Source organism: Oncorhynchus clarkii, chromosome 23 (assembly GCF_045791955.1).
Source record: "Oncorhynchus clarkii lewisi isolate Uvic-CL-2024 chromosome 23, UVic_Ocla_1.0, whole genome shotgun sequence".
Lineage (NCBI taxonomy): Eukaryota > Metazoa > Chordata > Actinopteri > Salmoniformes > Salmonidae > Oncorhynchus > Oncorhynchus clarkii.
Window position 1 is genome coordinate 29366875 of NC_092169.1, and position 11911 is coordinate 29378785.

An 11911-nucleotide genomic window follows, 5' to 3' on the forward strand; every position below is an offset into this window, starting at 1 on the left:
AGCTATCGCTGCCCCTACATGGCATTTTGTTTTGTGTTACGTTTGTGAAGTAGAAAAACATAAACAAATGGTAAATTATGTAATCTAATCGGTTCATGGAGAAGGGGAGGCAGTATCGGTAAAGGTGTGTGTGAGGGTTTGTTTGTGTGTGTGTGCATGCAGGCGTGTGGTTGTGTGAGTTTAGCTAGTTGCATGAGAGCTCTAAAGCAGCTGTACCTTCGAGTTAAAAAACTTGAGGTAGAAACCACAATGTAGAAATGAAACTGTGTAGGTGTGTTTTTTCATTTATGGTGTGAGAAAGCTGCGAGATGTTCTGTGTAAGTGTGATTGTGTTTATTCATCTGTGTGCATTCTCAGTACAGGAAACCTCATTGTATGTGTTTAAACCATAGCACTTGTTTTCTGATTACACCGTGTAAGTGTGATACTCAAAAAGCAGAGACAGAAATGTGTGTATCCAACAGACAAATGAAGGCACAAGGAGAATCAGTTAAATTTTGTAAAAATAGTACTCTTTAATATACATTGTTGAAATATCTTAGAAATATAAATATGTGCAAAGTTCAATCTTTAATTTCTCTTCTGAAATGCTTTTCGTTTTTTGTTGTTCCAGATAGTTGGGCTTGCACTGTCTGCCAGTCTAGTGGCGAGGTTATGAGCAGTCTTTATAAAAGACAAATACTTCTGACACACACATGTAGCTGAGCTGGTGCTACACATTAGGTTGATATTACGATAATAGATGTTAAAAATGACAACCGTTGCTCTTCTACTAACTAGGCTCCTATCAGGAAGACATAGATTTATCTAAACACAACATCATCATCATCTTCAAATGAAGGATTTGTTGTCTCTGTGGCCCAGTGTGAAAACAATCTTGCCTACTCATCCTCCTCATCCCTCACTCACTCTTACCGCTTCTCCCCCAATCATCCTTGCATGTCCCCCCCTCATCCAGCCTCAGCCATACTCGTCTTCAGCACTCACCCCCCCCCCCCCCCCCCCCCCCCCCCCCCGGACTACTGACTATGTTCGGCTTCAGTTTTTGTTTCTGAATGTGTCCCAAATGGCACCCAATTATATATACAGTGCACAACTTTTGACCAGGGCTAGTGCACTTTAAAGGGAATAAGGTGGCATTTGGGACACATGTTGTTCCTGCCTGCCAGGAACTAAAATAATATCCACTGTTAGCTTTGGGGTTGAGTGAGGGAGAGATCTATCTATTTATATAAATAAGCAAGCAAGCGGTGTTAGTGTTATCATACATCCGAGTAGATGGATGGAGAGATGGGAAGAAAGACAAAGACACAGAGGATTCTCCATCACATTCTAACAGAAGAGCTACCAAAGTTGCAGTTACAGTGCTGTGAAAAATAATTTGCCCCATTTTGGATTCTCTATTTTTGCATATTTTTTCCAACATCGCTGTGGAGGAATTTAGGCCCACTCTTGCATGGAGAACTGATTTAACTCAGCCACATTTGTGGGTTTTCATGCATAAACTGCTTGTTTCAAGTCCTCCAACAACATCTCAATTTGGATTAGGTCTGGACTTTGAGGCCATTCCAAAACTTAAAATGTGTTGCTTTTTAACCATTTTCATGTAGACATGATTGTGTGTTTTGGATCATTGTCTTGCTGCATGACTCAGCTGCCTCAGGACCTGGACCACTTGCCTTAATAGACAGAACCATGAAGTCTACTCTGTATCAGAGAAATCTACAGGAGAATGTCAGGCCATCCGTCTGTGAGCTGAAGCGCAGCTGGGTCACGCAGCTAGACAATGATGCAAAACAAACAATGTCTACATTAAAATGTCTAAAAAGAAACAAATTTGAAGCATTGTCAAAGTACGGACCTATTCCCAATTGAGATGTTGTGACAGGACTTGAAACGAACAGTTCATGGTTGAAAACCCACAAATGTCGCTGACTTAAAAGCAGTTCTGCATGCATGAGTGGGCCAAAATTCCTCCACAGCGACATGAGAGACGGATCAACAACTACAGGAAGCATTTGGTTGCAGTCATTGTAGCTAAAGATGGCACAACCAGTTATTGAGTGTAAGGGGGAAATTACTTTCACACACAGGGGCATTGGGTGTTGCCTAACTGTGTTTATGAAATAAGTATATAACTGTTATTTGTTCACTCAGGTTCCCTGTATTTAATATTAGGTTTGGGTTGAAGATCTGATAATTCAGTATCAAAAATATGCAAAAGTAGGCCTCCCGGGTGGCGCAGTGGTTAAGGGCCAGCTGTGCCACCAGAGACTCTGGGTACGCGCCCAGGCTCTGTCGTAACCGACCGCGACCAGGAGGTCCGTGGGGCGACGCACAATTGGCCTAGCGTCGCCCGGGTTCGGGAGGTCTTGGCCGTTAGGGATATCCTTTTCTCATCACGCACCAGCGACTCCTGTGGTGGGCCGGGCGCAGTGCGCGCTAGCCAAGGTTGCCAGGTGCACAGTGTTTCCTCTGACACATTGGTACGGGTGGCTTCCGGATTGGATGCGCTGTATTAAGAAGCAGTGCGGCTTGGTTGGGTTGTGTATCGGAGGACGCATGACTTTCAACCTTCGTCTCTCCCGAGCCCGTACGGGAGTGGTAGCGATGAGACAAGACAGTAGCTACTAAAAAAACAATTGGATACCATGAAATTGGGGAGAAAAAAATAAAAAAATATGCAAAAGTGGAGAAAATTTGAAATACTTTTTCACAGCACTGTAAGTGGTGTCTTGTGTATGTGTATGTTTGTGAGGCTCGTGGCTGTCTTCAGCCATGATCCCCCACACCCTCCTATGAGGCTATGCTAGTTGGCATACAGCAGTGGAAATGTGTACGACACCACAAACACTTTCACTCTGCTTTTGGCCCCTTCGTTTGACACACTGCTGTTCTCCACACACTCTCATTACGCCTCTCTCCTTGTCTCTCGCTTCCTTTCCCTCCCTCTCACAGTCCATTGAGCCCATTCTACATGTCAAACAGGAGAAAAAAGGGAGGAGATGAAAGCCTCTATTGATCAATAGAAGGAGCTATACCTCAGCCACAGCAGCACAACAAACCCCAAACAACCTTCTGGCTATACTCCTAAAGCCACATACGTCACTGTGTGTGTGTTTGCATGCATGTGTGGCGTGTCCACGGTCTGCATTATCGACCTATCAATCTTTACCCAATCACAATCACTACCCAATCACAGCACCCGCTGGGAGATTGGGTCACTGGCTGAGAGGGCAACGACTTTTAACCCCCCCCAGTCTCATCTTAACTCCCATTAACGGTCTGTCCAGGAGTGGAGGAGTATCAATGGTTACCTATGTTAGGCTCCCCTTGGTAAGAAAGCAGTGGCATCGATTTGGAACAGCTTACCCTTTCCAAATCCTATCCTCAACCGTTAGAGGGGAAAACCCCAAACCTGAACTGTGTGAGTGTGTGTGTTTTTGTGTGTATGTGTGTGTTAGATAGGGGCATCGTACTCCTCCAAGAAGTTCCTGAGTGTGTGAGGGAGCTGGTGTGTGTCGGGGCTGGCAGAGCCCCCGAGGTGTCCGTTCAGGGTCCTCCTACACAGGTGTTGGAGGGAGGAGAGGGAGGAGGGGAGGGGTCGACGCAGCTCCAACGGAACCTTCTCTCCCCCTGAGTGTATCAGATACACACTCCCAGTCCCCGACCCCACAGTCTCCCCTGCCGCCGCAGCCGTGCCTCCCCCCGCCCTTACCCCAGCCTCCCCTCCCCCTGCTGCTTCTCCACCTCGCCCCTCCTTCCCCATGTAGTGTCCAATCAGTTTGAGCACACAGTCGAAGCGCGGGGGCATGTGTGTGCAGCACGAGTCGGGTTGCAGGTAAAAGCTTCCCCCCTGGCTGTGGATACGGAGGTTCTTGGTCCCGCGGGCCGTCTGGACCGACAGTGTGAAGAAGTAGTGGTGGTCGGATGAGTCTCGAACCAGGAAGGTCCCGGGGGGCTGGGAGCGGAGCAGAGAACTAGCCTCACGACCCCCCACCGCACCCCAGTAGAACCCACTCTCTTGTAGCTTACGCACCGCACACAGCACCTGGAGCAAGGAGAAGAATAGGTTACTTACTGTATATTATAAACTGGGTGGTTCGAGCTCTGAATGCTGATTGGCTGAAAGCCATGGTATATCAGACTGTATACCACAGGTATACCACGGGACAAAACCTTTCTTTTTACTGCTCTAATTACATTGGTAAGCAATTTATAATAGCAATAAGGCACCTCAGGGGTTTGTGGTATATGGCCAATATACCATGGCTAAGGGCTGTATCCAGGCACTCCACATTGCCTCGTGCATAAGAACAGCCCTAAGCTACGGTATATTGGCCATATACCCCACCCACTCGTGCTTTATTGCTTAAAAATAGTTGATGACAATAACTACGATACATACACTGTCGTATACATACACTGTCGTATATTCAATCTCTTCCTATCTGCTGTCCCCACTTGCTTCAAGATGTCCACCATTGTTCCTGTACCCAATAAACTAAATTAGTGTCCTGGGCTTCATGGCGGGCTGCCCCCAGGAGGTGAAGGTAGGCAACAACACCACTACGCTGATCCTCAACACGGGGGCTCCACAAGGGTGTGTGCGCAACCCTCACTGCACTCCCGGTTCACCCATGACAGAGTGGTCACGGACGTCTCCAACTCAATCATCAAGTTTGAACACAACAACAGTGGTCGTCCTGATTACCAACAATGTCGAGACAGCCGGCAGAGAGGTGGTGAGGCATCTGGCTGAGTGGTGCCAGAAAATAACCTCTTCCTCAACGTTAAAAAGACAAAGGAGCTGATCGTGGACTTCAGGAGACACCAGAGGGAGCACGCTCCCATCCACATTGACAGGTCCACTGTGGAGAAGGTGAAAAGCTTCAAGTTTCCTCAGAGTACACATCACTGACAAACTGAAATGGTCCACCCACACAGACAGTGTGGTGAAGAGGTGCAACAGCCCCTCTTCAACCTCAGGTGGCTGAAGAAATTCATCTTGGCCCCTAAGACCCTCACAAACTTTAACAGATGCACCATTGAGAGCATCCTGTCGAGCTGTATCACTGTCTGGGATGGCAACTGCACAGTCCAGAGGTTGGTGAGGTCTGCCCAATGTTGGCATCACCAGGGGCACACTGCCTGCCCTCTAGGACATCTACAGCATCCGGTGTCACAGGAAGGCCACGAAGATCGTCAAGAACCTCAGCCACTCATTCACCCCGCTACCATCCAGAAGGTGAAGTCAGTATAGGTGCATCAAAGCTGGTACAGAGAGACTGAAAAACAGCTTCTCACTCAAGGCCATCAGATCGCTAAATAGTCACTACTAGCCGGCCTCTGCCCAGTACCCTGCCCTGAACTTTAGTCACTGTCACTAGCCGGCTACCCTCCGGTTTCTCAAACCTGCACCTTAGAGACTGCTGCCCTATAGGCATAGAACACTGGTCACTTTAATAAATGTTTACATACAATTTTTTACCCAATTCATACGTCTATAATGTATTTTAGTCAAGGCCTATCCTATTTAACTATTGCTGTACATATACTATTCTTCAGATATACTACATACTCTAACCATACTCTCTCCATAATGTCTGTACATCCCATCATACACACACACAGTACATTCAGAAAGTATTCAGACTCCTTGACTTTTTCCACAGGTTCAGACATTTTTGCAAATAAAAAAAAAATGAAATAACATTTACATAAGTATTACGACCCTTTACTCAGTACTTTGTTGAAGCACATTTGGCAGCGATTACAGCTTAGATTCTTCTTGGGTATGACCCTACAAGCTTAGCACACCTGTATGTGGAGAGTTTCTCCCATTCTTCACTGCAGATCCATCTCTGGAGAGACCTGAACAGCTATTTTCAGGTCTCTCCAGAGATGTTTGATCGGGTACAAGTCCAGGCTCTGGCTGGGCCACTCAAGGACATTGAGACTTGTACAAAGCCACTCCTGCGTTGTCTTGGCTTTGTGCTTAGGGTCATTGTCCTATTGGAAGGTGAACCTTAGCACCCCAGTCTGAGTGCTCTGGAGCATGTTTTCATCAAGGATCTCTCTGTACTTTGCTCCGCTCATCTTTCCCTCCATCCTGACCAGTCTCCCAATTCCTGCCGCTGAAAAACGTAACCACAGCATGATGCTGCCACCACCATGCTTCACCGTAGGGATGGTGCCAGGGTTCCTCCAGACATTCCGCTTGGCATTCAGGCCAAAGAGTTCAATCTTGGTTTCATCAAACCAGAGAATCTTGTTTCTTAGAAGCCTTTTAGCAAACTCAAAGCATGCTGTCATGTGCCTTTCACTATGCTGTGCCTTGATTGTATTACTGTTGATGATATCTGGAAATGTGCATGTACATCCTGGACCCATCTACTGTTGCTAGTCCCAATTCTGACTTGTGCTCAGATATCTGCTTCACTAATTTCTGCTCTCGTAAAAGCCTGGATTTTCTGCACGTTAACACTAGAAGCTTATTACCTAAAATTGATCAATTGAAAGTGTGGGTTCACAGCTCCAATCCAGATGTGTTTGTCATTACTGAGACGTGGTTAATTAAGGAAGTGTGTTTTGAATACTGATGTTAACTTTTCTGGTAATAACCTTTTTCGGCAAGACAGATCTTCCAAAGGTGGAGAAATGGAAATCTTTACCAAGAATCACCTTCAGTGCTCGGTTGTCTCCACCAAGTCTGTCCCCAAACAATTTGATTTGCTAGTTTTAAGCATTAAAAACTTTCAAATAGCTCTTTGTTGACTGTTGCTGGGTGCCATCGTCCTCCATCAGCACCGGCCTGTACCCTACCTGCCCTAAGCACTCTCCTGGCCCCTTATTTTAAGTTTGAATTAGGCCTGCTTGGTGACCTAAACTGGGACATGCTTAAACCACCTGACCCAAGTCCTAAAGCAATGGGACTCCCTACATCTTTCTTAGATTATTACCAATCCACAAGGTATGACTACCATTAGGCCATCAGATTTGTCACCAATGCTCCTTATAGGACACATCACTGCACTCAACACTGCTCTGTAAACTGGTCCTCTCTGTATACCCATTGCAAGGCCCACTGGTTGATGCTTATTTGAAAGACCCTCTTAGGCCTCACTCCCCTTTATCTGCAATATCTACTGCAACCCTCATCCTCCACATACAACACCCGTTCCGCCAGTCACATTCTGTTAAAGGTCCCCAAAGCACACACATTTCTGGGTCGCTCCTCTTTTCAGTTCGCTGCAGCTAGCGACTGGAACAAGCTCCAAACACTCAAACTGGACCATTGTCTCCATCTCTTCATTCAAAGACTCAATCATGGACACTCTTACTGACAGTTGTGGCTGCTTTGTGTGATGTATTGTTGTCTCTACCTTATTGCCCTTTGTGCTGTTGTCTGTGCCCAATAATGTTTGTACCATGTTTTGTGCTGGTACCATGTTGTTGTTATGTTGTGTTGCTACAATGCTGGGTTGTCATGTGTTGCTGCCTTGCCATGTTGTCGTCTTAGGTCTCTCTTTATGTAGTGTTGTCTCTCTTGTTGTGATGTGTGTTTTGTCATATATTTTTAATCCCAGGTCCCCGTCCCCACAGGAGGCCTTTTGGTAGGCCGTCACTGTAAACAAGAATTAGTTCTTAACTGACTAGCCTAGTTAAATAAAGGTTAAATAAAATAAATAATAAAATACTGAGGAGTGGCTTCCATCTGGCCACTCTACCATAAACGTCTAATTGGTGGAGTGCTGCAGAGAAAGGTTGTCCTTCTGGAAGGTTCTCCCATCTCCACAGAGGAACTCTAGAGCTCTGTCAGAGTGACCATTGGGTTGGTGGTCACCTCCCTGACCAAGGCCCCTTTCCCCCAATTGTTCAGTTTGGCTGGGAGGCAAGCTCTAGGAAGTGTCTTGGTGGTTCCAAACTTCTTCAATTTAAGAATGATGAAGGTCACTGTTCTTAGGGACCTTTATTGCTGCAGAAATGTTTTGGTACCCTTCCCCAGATCTGTGCTTCAACATAATCCTGTCTCAGAGCTCTATGGACAATTCCTTCGACCTCATGGCTTGGTTTTTGCTCCGACATGCAACTGTGGGACCTTATATGTACAGGTGTGCGCCTTTCCAAATCATGTCCAATCAATTTAATTTACCACAGGTGGATTCCAATGAAGTTGTAGAAGCATCTCAAGGACGATCAATAGAAACAGTATGCACCTGAGCTCAATTTCGAGTCTCATAGCAAAGTAATTTCTGTTTTTCTAAAGATTCTAAAAACCTGTTTTTGCTTTGTCATTATGGGGTGTTGTGTGTAGATTGCTGAGGAAATTGTTTTATTTAATCAATTTTAGAATAAGTCTGTAACATAAAATGTGGAATAAGTCAAGGGGTCTGAATACTTTCCGAGGACAATGTATATGTATCCTAATGTTTCTATATTTATTAATTATATTTTTAACTTTTTAGATGTCTGTATTGTTAGATATTACTTCACTGCTGGAGCTAGGAACACAAGCATTTCGCTACACCCGCAATAACATCTGCTAAATATGTGTATGCGACCAATAAAAGTGGATTGATTTATCAACAAGAGGAACCATATTATACTATGTTGTAAAGACAACAATTGGACAAACCAAGAGACTGGGGGAGGAATAATGGGTTTGCATTCAGTAAAAGGCTAGCTAGTTTACCTCGAGTACATGTGGAGCTGACTGACACAGTCATGACGTATTTAACTGACCTGTTGGTAGTGTGCATGTGAGCTGAAGGGTTTATAGCGCAGGGGGTGCACACGAGACCCCTGACCTCTGGGATCTGGGGGGGTCATGCTGCTCATGGTGGGGGGGTCGCGCCTGCTGTGGGTTACCATGGCGCCCTGACCCCCACGCTCGGCTCGTTGACCGAGGGGTGGGGGTTCCAGAGCAGGGAGGGGCGAGGGAGAGTAGGGGGCAGGAGGGAGAGAGAGAAGAAGGTATGAAGAGGGTTTGCGATGTGGGGAAAGGGTGAGGGCGTGAGGAAGGAGGGGGGGAGAGGGGTGCACACACGTTTCCCAGAGCGATGACACTGAGGAGCAGTCCAAAGAGGACCTCAGAGAGACCACCCACTGCAGACAGCTGCAGAGAGAAAGGCGAGAGAGAGAGCAGGGGGCAGAAATGTGTTATCATACATTTTCTCGTGAACACTTCAAAGGTGTGAAGTAGTCTTTTTCCACTGATTCTATATGGAGGCCAACACATGGTGGAGTAAATCGTCTGTATATAAAACACATTCACAAAAACACACATAGCTACACACCGACAAACATTCAGATAGAGGTTTGAACCTTGATCCCTGTTGTCAGTCAGGTCATTATCATCTCTGACGTTAAGGTCCAAATAACTGTGTTCACACACACAGGGGTTATTATGAATGAGTCCAGGTTCATTCTGAATAAATAACCTCATTCCCATGCAGCCTGCTGCTTTCACCAGCAGAGCTCTATGGTTCTCCGGTTTCATGGTAAATAGGCTATCCCCGGGTGGGTGGGTCTGGCCGTCTCACTGTGCTGCTGATCAGTGCTTTTGGGTTTCATGGTAAATAGGCTACCCCCGGGTGGGTGGGTCTGGCCGTCTCACTGTGCTGCTGATCAGTGCTTTTGGGTTTCGTGGTAAATAGGCTACCCCCGGGTGGGTGGGTCTGGCCGTCTCACTGTGCTGCTGATCAGTGCATTTGGAGCAAGACGTAATGGGCCCAGCTCCATATTGAATAGATCTCCATTCACCAAGTACCGATGCTAGTTGTTAGTTGAATCGGCAAGAGAAGCCATAACTGCCCGCTCTGCAGCTGCTAAACATGGTGTCTGTCTGAGCTGAGCTGGGGCCCCTACCAGCCAAGAGTGTAGGCTGACTCGAGGAAACCTGGAGTTCCTCAAGGAGCCATTGCAGTCAATGGGTTCATATTTGCACCTTCGGTTTGTTGAGGGGTTCTTGGAACAACCTTTAATGTTTCAATATAGCAAAGGGTTAACATGATGAACATGAATAACATTTACTCTTACAGGGGGAACAAGAATAACTAAAAGTCATGCCTCCAATATTCTGATAGGCTATTGCCACTACAATATATTATTGAATAGGTTCAAAATTGAACCCCTTGCATCACAAAAAGGTTACTGTTATATGCTTTACACAGGGGTTCCTTGAATAACTTTTTCAGAGAGGTTCCTCAAGGAACAGTTTTGACCTGGAAAAAAAGGTATGTGGCAATCTGTTGAACACCAAAAGGTTATTTGAGGCATATTTCCTTCCAAGAGTGTACAACATAGCACTGTCTATCTGGACTAAAGAGAATGAGTAGAATACATCCCAAAAGCAAAGTCCTGTTCTGCATTGCGCCATTAAGCTGCCTGTAGTAGAGCTGGTTCCCTGTGATATTTTTGGAGGCACAAATGGCTTCTCATATCGCCGTTATGATAATCATGTTTTTGCGCAATTGCAACGTCTTGCTTAACATGTGCACTGTTACACACATATGCAGTATGCTATTTTATGCACCATGTACAGCAACAGCAGCACTCTATGCCCCGGGTATGGAGCCAGTTTATTTACCTTGGAGATTGTTCCTGTCCCGGGCTCCAGCGTTCCTCTCCAGGGAGAAAATATCCAAAGTCCCCGAATGTCTATGTGTTAAATCATTTATTAACTTTGTCATTAACTCTGAATAGACGGCCTCTTCTAACCGACAGAGGAATGTATCGGTAAAGACGTCGGTGTCCTCTCTCTCTCTCTCTCTCTCACTCTCTCTCTCTCTCTCTCACTCTCTCTCTCTCTCTCTCTAGCAAACGGAGGTAGCTGTGTTACCGCGGTCAACGAGTAGAGCGAAGGCTCCACCTCCTCAGCTCTGAGGTTCTTCCAGTAAACACACACACATGCGCGCGCTTTGGCAGATTGCCAATAAATAATCAGTGCGTGACCTTTTACGGGAAGATTCCCGTAGTTATTGGCTGGTGAGTCCTCCCTTCCCATCCACTCCTCTGACAAGGTGAAACAGTTGAAGCCGTTTGCTTAGACTACCCTTGATAAAAACCACAATTCAAGCATGACTGACGACTAGCCTACTGCACTTATAAACAAAGTGTTACACAACACACAATTTAAACTCAAGCTTCCACAGTATAATGTAGGCCCCTCAAACTCAACTCTGGAATCGACGCCAGTCACACTGCGTTTTTTCATTGTTACCGTCTAAGGTACTGATTTATATATGGGACACCAGGTGGGTGCAACTAATCATGTAGAACAGAAAAACAACAGGTTCCGGACCTCGTATGGTAAGTTGTATAGCCTGTCCCTTCTGTAGGGTATAATGTACTCCAAAAATCAAATCCAGATCAATACAAACGGTGTATACCTTTTATTTATTTAACTAGGCAAGTCAGTTAAGAACAAATTCTTATTTACAATGACGGCCGACACCGGTCAAACTCCGGACGACGCTGGGCCAATTGTGAGCCATCCCAATCACGGCCGGTTGTGATACAGCCTGGACCTTACCGTGAAATGCTTACTTATAATGCAGTTTAAAAAATGTAGTTAAGAAATTATTTACTAAATACACTAAAGTAAACAAATAAAAGTAACACAAAATAATACCGAGGCTATATACAAGGTACTCAATGCGTGAGGGTACAGGTTAGAAAGTAGGGTTTTCCAAACTCGGTCATGGGCACCCCTGGGTGCACGTTTTGTTTTTTGCCCTAGAACATCACAGCTAATTCAAATAACCAAAGCATGATGATGAGTTGGTTATTTGAATCAGCAGTGTAGTGCTAGGGCAACAAAACAAAAAACTTGCACCCAGAGGGGCCCATGACCGAGTTTGGGAAACATTGCTATAAGGAACCCGAGTTAGGGTAGTTTATCTTTGCA

General features: G+C 45.7%; 1 protein-coding gene across 1 annotated transcript; it reads right to left on the reverse strand.

Moving 5' to 3' along the window:
- Window positions 1-490: 490 nt before the first annotated feature.
- Window positions 491-10816, reverse strand: LOC139381219 (suppressor of cytokine signaling 3-like). Its single transcript, XM_071124675.1, has 3 exons — window positions 10592-10816; window positions 8746-9118; window positions 491-4051 (listed from the first exon to the last, which is right to left on the reverse strand). The coding sequence occupies exons 2-3, from the start codon at window positions 8872-8874 to the stop codon at window positions 3461-3463; spliced, it is 720 nt and encodes a 239-aa protein (XP_070980776.1). The 5' UTR covers window positions 8875-9118; window positions 10592-10816; the 3' UTR covers window positions 491-3460.
- Window positions 10817-11911: the final 1095 nt, after the last annotated feature.

Excerpts from the sequence above, each read along its gene's own strand:
- LOC139381219 (XM_071124675.1), bottom strand. The coding sequence starts at position 8,874 with ATGGTAACCCACAGCAGGCGCGACCCCCCCACCATGAGCAGCATGACC. Across the intron at positions 4,052-8,745 it reads CACATGCACACTACCAACAG|GTGCTGTGTGCGGTGCGTAA; the intron begins GTCAGTTAAATA and ends TCCTTGCTCCAG.